We start from the raw sequence: 22,389 nt of genomic DNA on the forward strand, positions 1-22,389 counted from the left end.
TTTTCGACGTAGTTTTTATTTTGCTATTGCATTGCAAAACGGATATTTAGCAATCTTCCGTTCGAAGAATAACTCTTTTCCCGCAAAAAAGCAGTACGTAACCTAACTTTGAAATTTGAAGATCGCGGTATCAGATGCTGTCTGAACGACCTCAAATATTTCTTCTAATTTGCCTTATTAACCTATAATATTATTTTTCAACGTAGTTTTTAATTTGTTATTGTATTGCAAAACGGATATTTAGCAATCTTCCGTTCGAAGAAAAACTCTTTTCCCGCAAATAAAAAAACAGTACATAACCTAACTTTGAAATTTGAAGATCGCGGTATGAGATGCTGTCTGAACGACCTCAAATAGTTCTTAGAACCTTATTAACCTATAATAGTGTTTTCCAACGTAGTTTTTATTTTGTTAGTGTTGCAAAACGGGTATTTAGTGATAGCCTTGATTTAGCGAAACACTCTTTTCCTTCAAAAGGAAAAACATATATACATAACCTGACTTTAGATCTTGAAAATGTTCATATTCTGTCTTCTATTTTATCTTAACCTTAAATAACATAACCTATAATATTGAAAGTTTAATAGATTAATTAATCATATATTAATAGATTTTGAATTAACGTTTTATATTTGCCAGTCAGTCAGACCGAGTAGACTAAAGCAGGATATTTACAATTAAGTAATTTTTGATAATGTGGTAACACTGTTCCTGCTGTCATAAGAAAAAATTGCGCACGACTCTTTTACTAATTCACGCGCCGTCACGCATGCGCCCCACAAAGGTGAAGTTCCTGAATTTTTTCGTTCCTGCGTTGCAAAATGCGAATTTAGCAACCTACGGCGAGGTTCCATAGAGAGGGTTTTCCGCGAAAACGGCGTATTAATTCCGATAATTGACAAGGTAGAGTACGATATTACGTAGAAATGTGTTTATTTATCTAAAACTTCCCGATACGATAGTTCGATATTTATAAGGTCATTCGGTTAGTTTATTATTAGCGGGGACACTTGGGGAAATTGAAAATATTTCGCCATGAGTCACACACACGCACGGTGATGATTTTCTCGATTTTTAGGACACACGGTCTTTGTTTCCCCCCAAAAACAAAACGAACATGTCTTCGGGGTTGGCGTCCCGTTTGAAACATCCCAAGAAACACGAACTGGTTAAGTCGCACAGTCAGGCCCAGCTGTTGGCAAATAAATTGAGACAGGATGGAGTCATGGTCGCAGGTAACAAAAAAAATATATTTCTAATCAATCACCGCTATTTTCTATTGATATACATCGGGAATATTAATAGATTTTTACTGAGAAATTAACTAGTTTTGAGGGATTTAAATGGCTTGTGGGTTACTTTGTTATTCCGCTTATTTTTTGTTGCTTTGCCAGCTTAATGATTATGGACATACAGCAAAATATAGCAGAACTAACAGAGGTTATTGGCACCTCCAATGTATATTATAATCCTGAATTTCTTAAAAATAAATGTTGTGAACCTCAGCCAAGCCAACCCGAGAGTCCTCAAAGGCATTTCCGAAATGAAACAAATTGCCTATTTAACTAGTGTATTTATAATAAACTGGGTTTAAATAGATATAAAAACTGTAAATTTTTTAGAAAATGTAATAAATAGCATTAATTTGGAAGATTTGATGCCTTGCTAATATGTCGAGGTATTGGTGTTACCTTTGATATCCAGTTAGTCATTATTCATATTTAAACAGCTATGTTATTAACGAATAAGGCTACAAGGCTAATAAAAACTTTTCATCGAAAATAATTCAACACCCATAGTGTATTCAACTGATGAAAAAGCAAAGAATAAACCAAGTGGACTTTGGTTGATCACCACCAGTTCACTATTATACATAATATGGTGGTGGATTCGTCCCCATTAATATCCCTTGAGTGCTTACTGGTAAAAATTACAATTAAAAAGAAATATTTTTATTTATGTGCAGTCTATATTCCACCAAATGCTAATGTTGATATATATGTGCAATTTTTTAACCTCTTTGAATGTATCTTAGATAAGGATGTAAATATAATTATCTTAGGAGATTTTAACCTACCATTCTATGTAACAGAAGGCTGTGAGAAAAGTAAGTTGATAAATAACTTTTTAAATTTTTACAGCATAATAATGTCTGTAACAAAATGAAAAGAAAGCTGGATCTTGTACTATCTATTATGCAAATAACTAATTTAGAACACTGTGGTAATCCAATTCTTGATCAAGATCAGTACCATCCTGCTTTAAGTATGGTTTTACCAATATCATTACATTAACTATGAATATATTTATACTACTATGACTATTCAATGGGCGACTCTTATAGGTTGTATACATTATTGAGGGAAGTAATTTGGGCAGAACTTGAAAGGGCTGACAATGTTGACATGTGCACTCATGTGTTCTATCAAAAGGTTTATGAATGCTTAGACCTGGCAATACCCAGAAAGAAAGTTAAAATAGGCACTCGAAAACTCAAAAGTTTGTCAAAATACTTCTCTCAAGAACTAAAGAAAAATATTAAGTTAAAGACACATCTGCTTTTGCTGCATAAGCTTTTGGGATTTTGTCAGGTCTGGGCGTTCAAGACCTGATGTGGTATGTGTGACCTGATGTGGTATATATCCGGCTGAGGTATGCTATGGGGAGTGTACTGTTAGCGGTGCTCAAGAAAAAGCTGACACATTTGCATTATATTTTAGCTCAGTATTTCAACAGTCTGAAAAACCTAACTTTGATAAATCTAGTGGCAACTTTTCATTCTCCAATATCTCTGAAATTCAAATTCAAGCAGCCATTAAGAGATTAAAATCAAAAAAGGCCACTGGCAATGATAGTATCCCCTCATACATTTATAAAGGTTGTTCTGATATCTTGTGCACTCCATTAAAAACCATTTTTAATTTGTGACTTAAAACAAACACATTTCCAGAAGTGCTTAAATATGCTTTGGTTACTCCAATCCTCAAATCAGGAGATAATTCTTTGGTTCTTAATTCTCTTGAAAAAATTTTTGAAAACATTTTATACCAAGATATTTTGAGCTCTTTCATGAATAAATTCTCTCAGCAACAACATGGATTTCTACCAGATGCCTCAACTGTCACCAACCTCAGCACTTTGACTGAGGCAGCTGCCAATGCAGTAGATAGCCAAGAGCAGCTAGATGTTGTCTTGACAGATTGTGCAAAGGCTTTTGATCGGGTTGATCATGGGCTGTTGGTGAATAAGTTGGGTAAATTTGGTTTCTCGCTGAAAGCATGTAGGTTTATGGTATCTTATCTTACCAGAAGGCCTCAGCAAGTTAAAGTTGATAAAAAATTGTCAAAAATATAGTTAGAAAGTTTATTTTTGGTGCGATTTTGCTCGGGTTTTTTTTAAATGTTAGGTCCAGAAAAACTGCATCGTTATAACAAAAAAAAAATCTGTTATGCAAATTCCAAGGCCTACTAATGTCAGTTTTTAAGGGCCAAATTTTAAGAAACCATGCTAGCCATTTTTTTAGCAAAAAATTGCGCACACTACTGGATTCGGCATCCCCCAAAACGGCCTTATACCAAATTTCACCAAAAAATATTAAGTAATAACAATTTTATAACAGAAAATAAAAAGGGAAATTATGCATTTATTTAGATTTAAAAATGTGTAGATAGCCATAAAAAAAACAAATTGAACAAAGATAATACAAGCAAATAACAATTCCAAACTAAATACAAATAATAACAAACAATAAACTATCAAAAATAAATGCAAATAAAATAAAAACAACAAACAAAAAAATTAAAAATTAACCGCTACTAAATTTTTGAAATTTTCTTCTAATCCACCATTGTTTTCTATGCATTTTACATTCCTCTTGCCTACATTTAAAATAACTTTACGGACTTGCTCTGGAGTAATTTCTGAACAAACCTGGATTATTCTGACTTGTAGATCTTCTAAATTTTGAGGTCTTGATTTGTACAATTTTTCTTTAAGTAAGCCCCAGAGAAAAGATCGAGTGGCGTTAAGTCAGGGGATCTCCGTGGCCACTCAACGAAAGGACTGTTTCGTCCTATCCAACAATTTTCAAAATGTTGATTTAACCAGTCTCTTACTAAACGAGCATTATGGACAGGACAACCATCTAATTGAAACTTCAAATTAAGGTGATATCTTAAGGGTAAATCTTCTAATGCGTTCGAAAATTCATTCTCAAAAAAATTCAATTGTATTCAAATTACCATTTAAAAAAAAGGGCCAATAATCTTGTCGCTTAGTATTCCACAACAAACGTTAATTTTTTGCGAATACTGTCTCCTTGCATTTATTATTAATTCTGGATTCTGCACGTGACCAGTGGCGGCAATTTTGACTGGAGACTACGCCATTTGTGATAAAAGTGGCTTCATCGCTAAAAAGGATTTCATCTAGAACGTTTCTGTTGTTTAAATATTCTCCCTGATGCCAATAGCAAAACTCTAATCTTCTTGCCTGGTCACCACCCTCTAAGGTGTGCAAAAATTTTGGCTTAAATGCTTTTATGTTATTTTTTTGCAAACATCTTATACTTTCTCTGGGGATGTTAAGGACCAAACTAGCCGTTCTGACACTACTTCGAGGATTGCCGTTAAAATATTCCAAAATGTAATTTTCATTTCTTCTGAGCCCACGCCCTCCATTATGTCTCTTTTTAAGTAGATTTTTCGAAACAGATCCTGTTTCATTGAAAATGTTATTAACACGTTGCACAGTACTTAGACTTACTGGTCTATCAGGATGCCTAATATTAAATTCTCTGGTAGCTTCTCTCATCGAACGCGTGTGTTACCACCAACAAGACGAACAATTTCAGTTTTTTCTCTTAAATTTAAATTTTCCATGATTGCTAATACTATCTAAACACGTTCTATTACCACTTTTGACAGTTAGATGTCAAATGTGACCATTCAATATTTCAATAATTTTTAGACACAATAGAGTTCAATATTTCAATAATTTTTAGAGACAATTTAGAAGTAAAGCGCATTTTTTTTTACCATAAAATTGTTATTATTTAATATTTTTTGGTGAAATTTGGTATAAGGCCGAATCCAGTGGTGTGCACAATTTTTTGTTAAAAAAATGCTTAGCATGGTTTCTTAAAATTTGGCCCTTAAAAACTGACTTTGGAATTTGCATGGCAATTTTTTTTTGTTATAATGATGCGGTTTTTTTGGGTCTAATATTTAAAAAAAAACCGAGTAAAATCGCACCAAAAATAAACTTTTTATCAGGGTGACCCGAAAACAAATGGGTCACACTGTATATGCGGAAAACTAAAGCATTTCTATGGTCTATTCAGGGAATATCAATAACAAGCTTTAATTGACATCTTTAAAATAAAAATTCTAGGAAACACTGCCATTGTTTATGCTAAGTACATGTTAATAATAAAATAATATGTTATTACAATAAATCTGCTTGCAGATAATAACAGGCTCAATATCAAATTTACACAATATTTCCTGAATCCCTTGTCTAAAATAGTTTTTAACACCAGATGTCTTTTCCCCAATAAACAAAAATTATTGCGCCTCTCCTAATTATGTCACTCATGTGATCATGTCATGTGTATGATTACACAAATAATCAGTGCACTAAAAACATAACGGTTTTGCATAATATGCCATAAAGATATAAACAAATCATATAACAAGATGGTGTTTTCCCACTGTTATTACATAATAAAGCACATTAAAAAAAAAATATTTCAATTAGTGGATGGAGTATTGCAAGCAGTTGACCAAGTGGCAGCCCTTCTAGCCTCAAATATTCCTGATATTAACTACAAAGAAAGCATTATGAATATGTGCCAACACCTTAAGGTAAATCCGGAAAAAATTAAGCAAAAATCACTTATAAAATTTGGGATATTATCCTTATAGGTGTATGGTGCATACTTAGAAATATTATACAAAGAGCAGCTGGACCATGCCTTCAAAATATTCAGGGACAAAGCCCAAGACGAGATACGAGTCGATATGTTTTCACGATTACATTTATTGCAACTAATTGAACTGCGCGCGAAAGGTTGGAAAGGTACCGATGGCATGAACATGTATTACAAAAAGAAACTGAACCAGTGCTCCCAGGTACCATTTCAGCTTTCATTTATCGACAAGTTTAATCACTGTTAATACATTTAGGTTGATCTCAGCGACTCGGTAACCAGCCTAAGCGACTCTATGTCTTCAGTATTAACATTAAACCCTTCGCCACCCATGTTAGGACCAGGCGAAGTGATCAAACCATCCGGAAAGTTTGCTAAACCTACCAGGATACCTGGCAAAAAGTATTGTAAGGATGAGGTGGTCATAAGGAACGCTGACTCAGGCAAAGGTGAGTTAAATTTTTGTTTGTTTTATGAGATCGAGACTAAAACGTCTTAGGCCAGATTTCTTTATAGAACAGTTTATTTATTATAGTGATGGGGATCAAAGGCAGACGGGTTCATATGATAGAGGAACTAAGTGAGACTATCATATCCTTCCAGAGAGGTAAAACTGGTGTGATAGTCTGATACTATAATAACACTCGCTTCACTTTCTAATTGCGTAAACCCTTTCCTTAGTGTGATTTAGTGTGAGCGTCATAATAAGATTTTATTGTTTTTTTTTTGTGCTCTTATTAATACTTTATATTAACCCGCTCCAAAGCTGATAAAATCCGTGAACTTGAGGAAAAAAAATTGGTTTTCTTCTTTTGGGTTAATGAGGCAAAAGGGGTAATAAAAAGATTTAAATTATTTATACATGGCGTTTCTAATTAGTGGGTCAAAATATGGCATTTTATTTATAATAATTAATCCTTTCTTTTCAAGGTACATAGTGTCAAACTTTAAAATAAAAGTGTTTTACGCTAGTCTTCTTAATTGAAACGTAGAAAAAATATTCCTACTTTTTCTGATGAACCGACAATCCTCTAATGCAAACTAATGAATTATCTTACATGTTCCAAGAAATAGATCATTATTTTAATAGAGGCCACATTCCTATAAATCAGGTCTTTACACATTCATTCGCACGCATAATATATTCAAAAATAACTGGCGGATTAGGTACAAGATTCACTTGCCTATTTATTTACTGGCCATCCCTTTCTCCTGACCTTAATTCTTGAATTTAATTTTTTTGGGGATTTATAAACTATTTTGTGTAATTAAGTATTTAAAGTAGAGCCTCCATTAGTTACCTTTTGCCTCAAAGGATATATTTACTAATACTAATTTGTAACTAAATTGTATATTTATCCCAGGCAGTTGAAATTATATCAGGAAATTTATTTTAATCAAGAAATAATTAATAGTTTATATACGTTATCTCTGTTTCTATCACACATGAAGCAAGATAGAAATTCCTTAGTACTTCACTGTCTGCTAAAGTTCATATATCTATTTGCCATTGATTAACCAGTTGTATCTCATAATTTTTTGACACAACTTTGTGCCTGCCATACACACTCCAAGCAATTACAATATATTAATATTAGCACCCGTCATAAGTATATTTTAATATAAATGTGATACTATGAAATGTCGTCTATTAAAACTGACTAAAACGTTTGTTCCCAGCCATGCATAACAATAATCACACTAATTTTAAAATCTACATCATCCAGTGCACAGTGATTTCATATAATATACTGTCGAACGCCTGAGCATCCTATTTTTGTACAGGAAGTTCTTAAATATCAATTTTAATATTGAAGAAGGTAAATTTTTGGATTATTCTATGACAAGCATAAAGTAATTTTCTTAATTACAAAAAAACAACGCTATTTTATTCGTAGTTAAAAAAAATAAGTTGAAATTTCGATGAAATAGAGATATGTGCATATCATTCCATTTGTCACCTTGTTAAACCAATCACTACTTTGTTGGTAATTTCAAAAATTAATTACAATTATTACCAGATTGTTTTTAAGGGCTGTTGTTATTCAAAAAAGGCTACTCTATGTGAATATGGTAACTAAAACGTAATGTTTCCACTTTACAGTTATGGAACATAAAGTAATTTTGACCAATTACAAAAAAATCATTATTTGTTCCCAATTACAGAAATAACTTGGAAATTACACCAAATTACTTCTAAGGCCTACTATTATTCGGAAATAAATGAAATATTAATTCTTTAAGCTTCAAAATTGTTTCTGGGCCTGACAAAGTTAAGCAATTTTTGCAAAATGTTGACTTTTACATAGAAAATTGCTTTTCCTTTAAAATCTCTTAACTTTTATAAATATTAATTATATCACTAAGATTTTTGATGAAATGCCTACGATTCTTATATATTTCATTCCTCAGTTCTTCATAAAAATCAACTGAAATCAGATTCCAGTTCAACATTTATTTTTGACAAAAATGTAGATAATACTTTGGATGACAATATAATTAAGATATTATATACAAAATATGATTTTTTGCGTTTAAGCAATTGATAGATACACTAAAAAGATTAACAGCTATTATGAAAAAACCCTTAGAATAAATAATAATGTGCCTTTTTGAATATTAACATAGCAATATAATATTCTGTCATAAAATGTAGATTCATACAGCCAGTAAAATCATAAAACACAAGCCGAAAAATTACTTCCTTCAATACTCGACACGCTTTAAGAACTCCCTATACAATTGCTATGGCTTGCGGTCGTGCTGTACAGCCTCAACAATAAATTGTACAAAGTTTCACCGTTTTAAAGTCAACACGATAAACATTCACTATTTTTTACAGTTAGTCCTGGTGCCAAGGAGCGTTTGGTACAAATCACCGGGGCTAACGAGGAAAGTATTAAGTAAGTTGCACGGATAATATATTATAAGAAAACTCAAATGGGTGATTCGTGCATTATTTATTTTCAGTCATGCGAAGCAACTTATCGAGGACACGATAAGGAGAAACGCGTCTCCGGTACGCGAAGGTAGTACCGGGGTTGGCGGACCTCTGACCGGTTCCAGTTCCAGTATCAATTCATCAGCTTCCGACGACAGCGCTTTGCCGTCTTCGGCCAGAGTTTCCAGAGCTCTGATGCACAGTCTGAGCACCCCCGATGCCAACCTCGGGGAGTACAAGTATACCGTTATCGCTAACGGGCACACTATTAAGATTACCGGGGATAATCTGGATCTAGTTCGGGTAAGGAATCATACCTAAGAGGTTTACAATTTACTTTTTTCCTTGAGAAATAATTAGTATGTACAATTAGTAAGTTTAAACAAAACCATTATTCTGAGTCTATACCGGGTTGGCAAGCGGACGTCTTACGTTTTAATTTAGCAATTACGAGTCTAAGTCATGAGATGAAGAGAGAACTATAGCGTTTCTGCTTGCCTTTTAGGTTTAAGGCACGGCACCTATAGGACATAAAGGTTGGGCACTAGTTGCGTTCTTTGCGGCTATTTGTTAGTCTTTTGAGTCATATGTACATACAGGTTGATGGTGCCTTAGACGTTTACGGAAAAAGGGAAAATAGAATTTTATTGAAAATTTGGTATCATGGGTTTTAGCTAGTGATCTAACGATTAAAAAACATTTTTAGCGATGCAGCGTTGTCGCTTATACCAAAAAGTAGTAGCAACTTTGTTATTTTAAATGGCATACTCTGTATATTATTTTATTTTCTGATCCGCTATCGCTTTATGATTGTTTTTGTCTAAGGTGTTCCTATACCTATTTTTAGTGGTTTTCGAGAAATTAATTTCTTTATTTTTTGACCAAAACATAGCTTCAAATAAGTTTTTATTACTACGGCACTGGAACGCGCAGAAAATTGAAATTATGAGCGTATTTTAGCGTCTTCACTATAAAAATTTGTTCTACCTTATACAGGGTTGGTCAAAATTAGTGATTTTACCGCTGGATACAAAAATTGTGAAAAAATGCATTTTTTTAATGGAATACTTTATATATTATAACTTATTATAAAAGGAAATTGAAATCCTTTTCTAACGGGGTATCATTTTCCTATATCTAAGTAGTTTAGATATAGGAACATGATAGTTTAAGTTTTGATGAATTTAGTTATTAATCATGGACAATGTGACAAAATTTAGCAAGAACATGCCGAAAGTTCAACGAAATGCACCTTAATTTAGAAAAAAAAGGTTAAAAAAAAATTGGTGCGAATACAAAATAACTTTATACAATTTGTTTCATAACTTAAGAATGATTTAATTAGTTATCCTAAGATTATAGGTAATTTACAAAAAATTTCCAAATGATTGCCATTTACTTTAAAATCCTGCGTTATACAGCATGTGTTGTTGCTGCTTATTTTTCAGAAGAATCTTGTTGACCACTGCAATTGATAAGTCGTTGACGTAGTTCCCGTTTACCGGTGTCTTGTATACCATTTGCTTCAAATTACCCCAAAAATTAAAATCAAGTGGCGTAAGATCAGGTGATCTCGCAGGCCAATCCCATGGTCCCGCCTAAACCAGCGGGCGGTCTTCGAATTTCTCAAATAGCTCACGTGTCACCTCCATCCATCCAACTCACTCCATCCAACTGGAACCAGAAAGTGCGATAATCTTTAAGCGTTAAATTTTCCAGAAAATCTTCTACTACTGAGCGCAAAATCTGAAGGTATTTGTGGGAGTTTAATGATCTGTCGTAAATGAAAAACCTATTTGATTGTCTTTTAGTAAACGAAAACCAATAAAACTAATTTTTTCTTGAAATCTCATTCTCTAGAAAACTATGCTTCATCTGTCCATATTATTTTTTTTAGATAGTTTGAATCCTCTTGAGTGCGTATCACAAGTGTCTCACAATATCGTACGCGACGTAGAAAGCTATGTAGCTATGTAGAGCTATGTAGAAATGGCAAAAAAAAAAAACACATTTTATAATATCATAAAAACGAGTGTAAAAATGTGATCTGAAAAAAAATAGTGATCCTCCGATATATTTATATTTGTTTACTGGTATTGGTTTTTGGTAGACAAGCAAGCTGGTACTCGACGAGTACTTCTCCGGCGAGCCGATCCACGACATGGCCCAGTTTTACAGTTTCGACAGTTTGCCGCAGCCGATGTTGCCCGACGATTTGGAAAACCCTCTCTCGCCCCCCGAATCGTTGCCCTCGCCGGGGCCGACCGTTAACGGGCAACCCGGTGCGACGACCCCGCCGCTGACCGCATCCGCCCCCTTAACTTCGACGGCGGCCAAAGATAACGACACAGGTAACGATTAGTTAAGTCCGTTTTTCTTTTCTTTCATCTTTTTTGTTCAAGTGTAAAATCCATTCAGGACATCATCACACGGATTCGAGTTTTTATTTGGAATTCTGGTAACTGTGTATGAGAACAATATACCTGTGCCATAATTTGGAGAAACTATTTCAGTGCTATGGTATCGTTTTTTTTTAATCAAATTTTAATTTCGTTAACGTACACTGTGTCCAATTTTAGATGATATTGCAGGGTATCTCTGTCATTTTTTAAGATATAGCTTTGCGATTTTCGCAACCCTGTATCACTTTTTTGTAAAACTGTGAAAGCCACAAAAAAAATATTCCAACTACTTTTGTTCCTGAAATACAGTGTTCTTGAACCTTTGTAGAGATTTTTCTGCCCGACTCTCCTATGTAAATAGAGTTGCATTCTTCACAACACATTGAGTAAACCCTCGATTTTGCTTTGCTTTTAACTTATTTTTTAAAAAGTTTAATTGACTCAGGCTTGTCTGATTCTGTATCTCTGTTTGAACCATCTCCCCATTTGCAGCAAAAATGTAAGATTTAAAAATCATATTCTTTATTTTTTTTAAGTCTTTATGTGTAGTAGGTATGTCAGTTTCTCGTTCTTTATTAGATGTGAATGCAGAGATTGAAGTTCGGGATTGGGAGTGTTGACTATTTGTTTCTAGCGAAGTTTTAAGTATGCTATCGAATTTTCTTTCATATTATTGCTTTTTCTTAGTCGAAGGAATGGCTTTGTGTAGATACTTATGTGAAGTGTCTATTCTCAGATCGTTCATTAAGGGATATAATTTTTTGGGCATTTATTAGGCATCATAATAAGTTTTTTGTAATTTATATAGTGAAACCTAATTAGGTCTTTCTTGTAAGGTCTTCTGTGAAAAAAAATCTCTTTAAAATCTCAATTTTTGATTGAATTTATAGAAAAGCAACAAAAGGGTTTTAGTGGGACATCCTGTAATGTTAAATGATCGTAATTGTGTATCTACAGTATTGGTCATAATAGTTGGAACTTTTGAAAATTTATTATATTTTGTGTGCCTTTTAATTAGCATTTTATTTTCTTTTATAAAGTTGTTGTATACGAAAAACTAGTGTTAATTAATTTAAGTGTTGACAAAAATTCAGCACCCGTAGCAGTTCGGAATAAAAATTAAAAAAAAGCTGGACAAAATACTTGGAACTGTTTTTTTTTTCAAAAACGACATAAAACATAACTTATTGAAACCATTATATTATAATTAATATTTGGTATGGTAACCCTTAGCATTAATTACTGTCTGCATTCTTCTGGGCATTGATTCAACCAAATTTTCAATTATTTGTCTGTCAATGTGAGTCCAGGCTTCAACAAGCTTATGAAATAGTTCATCAGCCTTTTTGACTGTTCCAGATGCCCGAATTTTGCGATCCAGATGTTCCCATAAATTTACAATCGGGTTTAAGTCTGGACTCTGGGCCGGCCATTTTAAAACTGTGATCTTTTCTTGGTCCAACCATTCTTTTACCAATTTTGACGAATGTTTTGGATCATTATCATGCTGGAATACAAAATTTACTGACATAGACTCAAATGTGTAAGGCTCCATTATATTTCGCAAAATATCCCGATACATAAATCGATCCATTTTCCCCACAATTTTATGTATTGGCCCAGTACCATACCAAGAAAAGCATCCCCATACTATCACATTACCACCTCCATGTTTAACCGTAGGTCGGATAAACTTTTTCTTGAGTCTTTCACTTTTTCGGTCGTCTTACATGAAGTATTCCATCACTGGAAAACAGATTGAACTTAGATTCGTCACTGAATAGCACTTTTTTCCAATTTTGTACAGTCCAACTTGACATTTTTCTTCTGCAGCAAAGGTTTTTTAGCAGGTCTGTAGCTGTTAAGTCCATCAGAACACAATCGCCTGCTTACCGTTCTTGCAGAGATATTGGAAGGCTCACCTTCATTTAATTTTTGTAAAATTTTGGAGAATGACAAAAATGGGTCATTCTGGGAAATATTTAAAATTCGCCTACTATTTACACGGGCAGTCGTGGCTTTAGGTCTTCCAGTGCTTTTACCTGGTACCACATTTCCAAATATACGATATTTCTTAATTATCCGTAACACGGTGTTCTACGTTTAGTCTTTGAGCAATAAAATTAAAAACTTAAATTTTTAAAAGTTCCAACTTTTAAGGCCAATACTGTACGTGTTCGGTTGATTTTATTTAGGCACGGATTGCTTCACTAAAAAGAAGAAAAGAGCTGGGCATTTTTAAAATAAATTTTCTAACCACAATATATTTTATATATCCACATCTTTTCTATTATTGAATTACATTAGGATCACACCTTTTAACTCGGTTTAAAAAAGTAACTATTGAAGTAATTTGATTTTATTTGACTTGAAAACGATAGTAGATTTAACTATTGATACGTTGTTTTCTGTTAGAAATTAAATTTAGTAAATTTTGGTATTTTTTTTTTGCATTTTAAATGCATAAGGTTAAGTAGGATATTAGAAATAAGAAACTCTGAGGGAAACTATTATACCTTATTTAAATTTGTATTTGAGATTGATTGAACTTATATTAAATTAAATAACGAAAGGTTTGAGTTGGTATTTCTTCTGAATATGTGAAAAAGTTTACTTTCTGCCTTTCAATAATAGTTTATTTAATAATAACATAATAGCTAATAAATTAATTAACTTAATATGAATTCATCATAGAAATATAGATTAATAACGATATTTTTTCATCAACATTTAACAACAACAGTTAAAGTTCTATAATGCTTAAAAAGCTTCATTTTGATTCTTTTAGGAAATTACTGGGCTATTTAATTAATTTATTAAATATTAAATACGTGAGGTAATGGCCGATAAATGGCAATTTTTTTTTCTGGCAGAAAAGAAAACACTACACACTCGATTCTGTAGCGCATTTCTGTTTTATGTAATCTAGATTAAAGTTTTCTTTGCTTACTAATTGATATGTATTAAAAAAACCATTTATTGTATGCTATCTAAAATTTGTCGACATTTGATGAATTTCCAACATCATAGAAATTAGATTTTAATATTTTCTTGATAAAATTAATATTTTGAAATTATATTGAAGTCTAAAAAGTCCAGAGAGACGTGTGAGGACTTGTTTAGTATCTAGGTAGAAGAACTCATCAGATACATCTGATATACAATTTATTCATAAACACCACAGTGTTTATGGGTAAATTGATTGAGTGTTAAATGAATGCTATTTGTTTCAGCAAGAATAAATAGTTTCCTTGAGCTTTAATTTGACCCATTTACCCACAAAACATCTATCTTATTTTAACATAAAATTTTAACGAAAAAATAAAAAATAATTTTAAACGAGTATGGAGAATACTGTAAAAAAAAAGTGAAAAATAAAGAAAGAAATTAAGTTGATGTCCTGAATGGTTTCTATATTATGTGTTTTTAACATTTTGTAAATATTTCAATAATTCTCAGGATGTAGTAGGAAATAAAGTGTTTGATTGGCAAGCACTTTTGTAGTTAATTTAACTGTCTAGGGCACCACTTTTAAGTTCTAGTGTCTTCAAATACTTTACTTGTAATTGATTACACTAAATAGTGCCATATCCTGTTAACACACCTATTCCTATCAAAATATAAAACTTGTATCCGCACAGAAATTGGAAGCAGATTCAAAAAAAAAAAAAAACGAGGGAATGCGCTAAAACCATCCATCCGAGTACGGTTTTTTTGGATTTTAAATAAAAGAAACGTCGTCGCGCATTCCCTCCTAATAATTTAATGAGCAGAATATTATATTTTAAAGCAGATCATGAGCCGAAGATCCGATTTCCCCGTCTCTCCTCCGAGGAATTGGCGAGGACGTTTAAACGGTCCCCGGATAAAGAGGGGTCGCCGAAGACCAAGTCGGCCCTTCCCAAAAATCATTTGACATATTCGATCGAAATTCTGGCTCAGTTGGCAATGTCGCCGCTTTGCCTCTCTGAACCATCCGAATGGAAAAGGATCTTGGAGGAGTATCCAATGCTTGTGCGCAAGGTTTGTAACTCGTTTATGAAAAAATTATTTTGTTTTTGTCATGATTTATACAGGGTGTTACAAAATTCGATTCAAATAAGACTTTTTTCCTATAAATATGTGTCAATCAATCAATTTTGCTTTATTTTTTCAGAAGTTAACACTCCTATTTACAAAGCTTTATTAAAAAAGAAAAAATGTTAGATAAAGGTCCAAAAAACATTAATTAGTAATTTTTATATACAGGGTGTCCGGAAAAAGGAGGCCAATCCGCCGGCCACGTATAGGGTGGACCAAAATGGTGCGATTTTCGTCATGTCATTTTTTAATTGGGCGCTCGGTATTCAATATACAGGGCGTCAAAATGAGAAATATAAAATCGTTTTTTTGAAGTAAGTTGAGTGTTTCATAAGATATGAAATTAAAATTTGGTGTGAGGAGGTTTTTTGGCACGAGAAATTGAAATCCGTTCACGGATTTGCTATATCTTGCAGAGGGCGCCACTTGTAGTAGGTTGCATGTGTTAAAAATACCAAAACTTTTTTGTATCCCTGTATAATAAAGTTCTAGTAAAAAATTTTAATTATCCAATCTTTTCTTGTAAAAAAAGTATGCTGGGTAAATGTCGGCCTGAGAATCCGTTTATGAGGTATAGTAATTTTAAAATCTAAATACATTTTAACAAGTTAACAAAATAAACGTAAATTACTTTTTTTTAATTTATGCTAAATTACTTATTATAATAAAAATCTTACAATAATGATCCTAAATTATTTGTTCTACGTAACCTCCATTCATCGGTATACACAAAAGAGCCCTCTTTGTTAAAGAAAATCCAAGGCTTTGTATAATATATTTGGTTTCAACCTGAAATGCAAGTTGCAATGATTCTTTTCCTTAAATGATCCGCGTTTAAAATCGAAATCATATACACAAAGTCTTTCATACATCCCCAGACTGAAAAATCCAATAGTGTAAGATCTGGCGAACGAGATGGCCACGGAACAGAAGCATCTCGACCTCGATCAATCCAGCGATTAGGAAATACTTGATGTAAATAGTTCCTAACATTTATAGCAAAATGAGCCGAAGCACCGTCGAGTTGAAATCAACGATTTTGTCTTAAATTTAGAGCTAAATCATCAAGTATTTCTTGTAGAAACAACAGAAATGAATCACCAGTCAAATTACCTAGTAAAATGAAAGGTCCTAAAAGAAAGTTATCTACAACAACTGCCCACACTTGATGATGTGTCTCAACTATGGCCCTGGGATTCTCTTCAGCCCATACGTGTTCGATATGGATATTTGTCATGCCGTTTCCCGTGAAGGTGGCTTCGTCACTAAACAGAATCGCCCTTATACGAGTAAAATCCACATTTCAATTATTCGTTTCACATAACCATCTATAAAAAGCAAATCTTGCCTCGGGATCATCGGGTAAAAGACCTTGTACTTTTTGAAGATGAAATGGGTAAAGTTGTTGACTCCGTAAAATATTGTGTCTTGGTTTCCCCAATATTTCTCACCCGTTCAGCCTAAACCTAAAGTACGTTACGAAAAAGAGTACGTTTCTTGGTTTATGGGCCATTATGGTTTTAAAAGTTGTAAGAAAACACACCAAATACAAATATGTAATTAAAAAATGTAGATTTATTTAAGGAGTAATTGAGAAGCTTGTTAAGAGCGTCAGAAGCGTTTAAATTTATCACTTTGACAGTACGTTAAAAGTTGGTGGTGCCCGAGGTCAGCCAATTTGTTTAGAAAGAAGTATCTAGATTTTAAAATTAAGATATATCATAAACGGATTCTGAGACCGGCATTTACTAAGAATACTTTTTTACAAGGAAAGATTGGATAATTTGAATTTTTTTACTAAAACTTTATTATACAGTAGTACAAAAAAGTTTTGGTATTTTTAACACATCCAATATACCTCCTTTTTCCGGACACCCTGTATAACAAAATGCAAACAAACAAGAACAACAATTATTTAAGTTCACAAGAGGGTTATCAATACTTACTATACTTAAATACTTATTTTTATTCCCTCATATATGATTGAACTTTAGTCGAGGAAGTTTTTGGAATGGGTAATTCCACATTATTGTTTCCGAATCTTGTTACCATCAATGGGATTGTTCTGCTATAAATCGATATACTAAGAAAATCGATTATATGGAACCGTAACTACAATTATGCGTCAATTATTCTGAAAATTTGCATTTGTCCCCGTTTTTTGGGTGCTTTTTTTATTTTCCGTCCAAAAAACGGTGTAAATCCAATTTTAGGGGAAGATTCTGGGGACCTTACCCTTCTGATGGCACGTATCTTATTTTACCAAAAAAAAAATTTAGCAACACCATCTAGTTAGCCATTAAAAAGTATAAAATTTTTGTCTCTTGCATTTTTTCGGTATAATTAGCGTTTTCGTGAAAATCGCTGTTAAACAAAAGGAGAGCACTATTAAACCTGATTAAACTATTAAATTAGAAAAAAAGGAAGTGGGCTGTGACTGTTTTATTTTTTGTCAAATTAAATTAGTTTTATCCATAAAATGCAAAAAAAATTTTAGATTTTTTCATGGCTAATTAGATGGTGTTCTACATTTTTAAATTTCTTACTGGAAACCTAAGATATGGGCCATCAAAAGGGTAGGGTAAGCCACCCTGAATCCTTTCCTAAAATTGGGTTTACACCATTTTTGGGACGGAAAATGTCAAGAGGACCCAAAACAATTAAGACTTGCAAATATCCAAAAGATTTGACGTTTAACTGTAGTGAGTGTTCCAAATAATCGATTTTCTTTAAGCAATTTGCGCACATATTTATAGGAAAAAAAGTCATATTTTAACTCCAACAATATGCTCTTTGCCCCGAATTTTGTAACACCCTGTATATACAGTACCGAGCAAAAATGGAGAAACATCTTACCTATTAAACAAAAAGCCATACTGGTTGACTATTGCCCATACATAAATCACACCTCACGATCTTTATTTAGGTTCAGAAGACTGCAAAAGCATCTTTGGCACAAAAAAAAAACTGTTTGATTTTCTTTATTTGGTAAGGAGCAAAAGTAGAGAAACATGTATGTAGTCCTTATTAGACTTGTTAAATGCAATAAACAATAATTTTTTGTTAATTTATTAAAGCATAGCCTGCAAATATGCCCCGAGGTATTACTTTGCCGTTATGTGTGAAATAGTTTCAAAATATCAATAGGATGTTAAACAAGAAATAATTGCCAAGCAATCAGGGTTAAATCGGTCGGTCGTTTTCAAAACTATCAAGTTACACCGCATCAGAATGTTATTTAGTAAATCTACCTAAAATCGGTAGGCCTAGAAAAACGATACCTAGAGTTGACCAGAAGATTAAAGTATTATAGGATGTCGCAAATAAGTCGTTAATAAAAAATACAAAGTTTTACAAATAACGTGCAAAATATTTCCAACTATATATATCTGCAATCAGCATAAAATGTTAAAGTTGTTGAGCAAAAATATGCAAAGAATGCATGCTGAGCATAAAAAAGTATAAGAGATAAGAAAATGTTATGGTCAAAATGACCGTACATCATATTTACTTTACAATAACATTAATATTATTTATTGTTAGCACTTGGTATTAAGAGCATCTGTTACTTTTAACACTCCTGTGTAATTTTTAATTGAGTTTAATTAATTTTTTGTTCTTCTTTTACCATATGGGGCGTCAGCGTGGACAAACAAGCGTTGTAGAACGCAAATTAATTATACAACATTGGAAAGATGGAAAATCATTGTGACAAATTTCCAAAATGGTTTGTATGCCGCACTCTACCGTGCAAGGAGTTGTGGATCGTTATAAAAGTGAAAATAGATTATCAAATAAAGTAAGGAAAAGCCCTCGAAAAATGTTTAATTCGTACGACGAACGTTGGATCCTCAGGAAAGTTACGGAAAACCCGAAAATATCTGCACCGAAGTTGGCAAAAGAAATTGAGAAATATTTACGAAAAACAGATAATCCTCAAAGTAGAGTGGCTCGAAGAAAACCTTGGATCAGTAAGGTAAATAAAATCAAGAGGTTAAGCTTTGCTGAAGAACACAGAGACAAAGATTTTTTATTTTGGAAGGACGTAATTTTTACAGATAAGAGTAAATTTTGTATTTTTGGATCAGATGGACAACTTTCTCCACACCCGTGAGAAAGCCCAATGAATCTCTCAAAGAACAAAATCTACGAGCCACAGTAAAGCACGGAGGTGGTCAGTCATGGTCTGGGGGTGTATGTCAGCTGCAGGTCCTAGAAATCTACATTTTATAGAGGGTATAATGGATCAGAACATGTATTTGGACATACTTAAGTAGAATTTAAAGGCAAGCGCCTGAAAATTCCGAATTGAAAAAAAAATTAAATTCTACCAGGACAATGATCCAAAGTATAAGACACAGAAAGTAAAGAATTGGTTGCTCCATAACTGTCTAAAAGTACTTGAAACTCCACCGCAAAGTCCAGATATTAACGTCATTGAAAACTTATGTCACATTTCAAAGTTGCTATAAGAAACCATGAAATTTCAAACAAAGAGCAATTAAAAGTAGTGATTCAAGAAGAATGGTTTAAAATACCCGAATATTGTGAAAAATTGGTGCGATCAATGCCCAATCGTTTGGCAGATGTTATAAAAAATAAAGGACTACCAATAAAATATTAATCTCTTTTTTATGTTTTTTTTTCCTGTATATTTTTAATGGTGTACGAGTTCCATTTTGAGTTGTAAAATCGAATGTAAATTTAATTTTCTCATTTTTCTTAAAACTTTTTGTGAAAAATATATTTTTACTTTTATTTTGTCTTTCAAAGGCCATAATTTAAAATGTATATATTATTATTTTTTTTATGTAAGTAAAAAATATATTTTTGTAAACAAATAAATAAAATGTAAGGCGTGTACGAGTTTCATTTTGACTGACAGTTTCTATAATCTTTGTCTAATTTCAACAGAGCATTGCAAATAAACTAGGGATGTTCTTCATTCAAGTAGTTTATGCTTCTTTGGGTTATTTTCCTTAAATCCTCCAAATGTTCACGTCTTTCTTTATAAACTTCATTTTTAGATTCCCTATTTTAGACAGCTTTGTACCAGATAAAAGTCTGTCTAACGGAGTCAGATCAGGGCTCCTTGGTGGCCAGTTATTGGAACCGTGAGTTCCAATCCACTCATTAAGACGATTATTTAATAAAAATCTTACTGGCATAACGCGGTGCGCCATCTTAATCCCATATAATATTGGTATATTCTCCAAGAGAAATTCTTCTAGTAGATTTTTTATGATTCTGTTAGTTGAGGATCTTTAGAACTTCAACAAAGAAGCGAAAAGAAATTCTGTCAAATGAACACTTTAAGGTATTAAAGCCAATTAATCTATATATCTTTTGAGCAGCTAAAGAAGATTCTGTTTCTCTATACATACCTTTCTTATTATAATTAAATCTGCTTATTCATATAGTTCATCCTTAAGCAGTAACATATCCTAAAAGCCTAAATTGATCGAGGTTTGCAGGTTGAATGGCAGTCGTTTGATTAAAACTCAAAATCAAATTTTTACAGCTCTTAAGTGTGTTATGGTTAAGTCAATACTAACCTGTTAATATAGCCATTAAATTAGGGAAATTATGGTCATCCATTTTATTACAGCCGTTAATGGTCTTCGACATGTGGGTGTTTAATAGGGCTTTTATAAAATTTAACCTTCAAATGCTATCAATACATGTTTTCATTTTTCATACATTTTCATGTTTCTTCGTAACCATTACAAGAAAGCCAACAAAAAACCCACAAAATTGAATATCTATTTTCAGTTTTTTCTGCCATCTTACTACAGGCATAAAAACTGATCAACCTGTACAAGTATATATGACCAATCAGTATACTTTTAACTTTCTCCATATACATTTTAATAGGTGGTCATAATAAAAAAAATCTAAAGCAACTGAGGAATTATTTCAATACCCCAAAAGTACTTAGTTATGTACGTTAAAGGTTTTTTTTGTTCTATGCGTGCATTAACGGCCTAGATTTTGCCTATATCGGAGTCTTACCACCTTGGCAATCATGCAAGCAATTTAAAAAAAAAATCCCTGAATGAAAACCGAGATCAATTCCACGTTTTGGTTCACATTCACCTAAAAATCACTCTTAATTACTTCCACTTTTGACACTAACAAAAAAATCGTTTTTAGGTCGTACAATGCTTCGATGCGAAACAGTACTTATCGATCCGTACTGAGGAACCCAGTAGTGTGCTTGACGCCAACGAAGTGATCGACGATTGACCCATTAACCACCTCCTTGTTAGTAAACACGTTAAATTATTAACAAATAAGCTCAAAAAAAATATGTAAAAAAAAAAGAAAAATATCGTCTAATGTCGAGGTAAGCAGGGCAATAAATTTAAACGTATGTGCTGTGAAAAAGAAGATAATCTAATTTTCTCGCTTATTAGAGCCGTTCTGGACGGCTCCTATTTATACTATGTTATCTTACAAAAAGATATTATTAATCTATAATGTTAAATGTTGTTTTTGTTTTTACACAGTGATATTTATTTTATTTCTACTCACTTAAAGTAATATGAAATATTACTACTGACTGACTTAAAAACTAAAATTATTTATGTTAGAACTACTATTTTTGTATTAGACGAAACAAGGATATTATAATCTTGATCTGACATACTTTACAAAAAGATCTAAAAAGACAGTTGTTATTCAATACTAAAATTGTTTGTGTTACCGAATCGGCTTTGTGTTTAGTTTATTTCTATTATTTTTTTTTGTTTGAATATTTTTAATGTTATATTAAATGCTTTTTTTGTTTAATGCCATAGAAAAAGGTGTATTTAAAATATCTTCAATAAACGTTTTTAAAAAATAAACGTGCTTGCTTTTTAGACTCTTACTTAATATTAGTCAGGTTATGTATATTTACAGCAGTTCTCATGGCTGCTGTATAAGTTTATACTATCACCGAACACGCACGTGGATCGCGCACGAGTAAATTATTCACAAATATGATAATACAAGTCCCAGCACAGATCCCTGAGGGACACCAAATTTAACATTTT

General features: G+C 32.6%; 1 protein-coding gene across 4 annotated transcripts; it reads left to right on the forward strand.

Moving 5' to 3' along the window:
* The first annotated feature begins 601 nt into the window (after positions 1-601).
* On the forward strand, positions 602-22,200 carry LOC126743611 (eukaryotic translation initiation factor 4E-binding protein Mextli). Of its 4 annotated transcripts, none has more exons than XM_050450785.1 (11): positions 602-903; positions 1,079-1,235; positions 5,758-5,864; positions 5,925-6,131; positions 6,186-6,378; positions 6,465-6,536; positions 8,772-8,832; positions 8,900-9,173; positions 10,981-11,221; positions 15,063-15,295; positions 21,506-22,200. In XM_050450785.1, exons 2-11 carry the CDS (start codon positions 1,118-1,120, stop codon positions 21,596-21,598), a joined length of 1,599 nt encoding a protein of 532 aa, XP_050306742.1. In that variant the 5' UTR covers positions 602-903; positions 1,079-1,117; the 3' UTR covers positions 21,599-22,200. The 4 variants fall into 4 exon arrangements, 3 of the variants coding, with proteins under 3 accessions (XP_050306742.1, XP_050306744.1, XP_050306743.1); XM_050450786.1 differs by having other exon boundaries at positions 605-903; positions 15,066-15,295; XM_050450787.1 differs by lacking the exon at positions 6,465-6,536.
* Positions 22,201-22,389: the final 189 nt, after the last annotated feature.

This window comes from Anthonomus grandis, chromosome 13 (assembly GCF_022605725.1).
Source record: "Anthonomus grandis grandis chromosome 13, icAntGran1.3, whole genome shotgun sequence".
NCBI lineage: Eukaryota > Metazoa > Arthropoda > Insecta > Coleoptera > Curculionidae > Anthonomus > Anthonomus grandis.

What these genes read in the sequence shown, in the direction of transcription:
- LOC126743611 (XM_050450785.1), top strand. Translation starts at nt 1,118, where the DNA reads ATGTCTTCGGGGTTGGCGTCCCGTTTGAAACATCCCAAGAAACACGAA. An exon ending in ATAATCTGGATCTAGTTCGG is followed by an intron (nt 9,174 to 10,980) that starts GTAAGGAATCAT and finishes GGTTTTTGGTAG; the next exon opens with ACAAGCAAGCTGGTACTCGA. An exon ending in ATCCAATGCTTGTGCGCAAG is followed by an intron (nt 15,296 to 21,505) that starts GTTTGTAACTCG and finishes AATCGTTTTTAG; the next exon opens with GTCGTACAATGCTTCGATGC.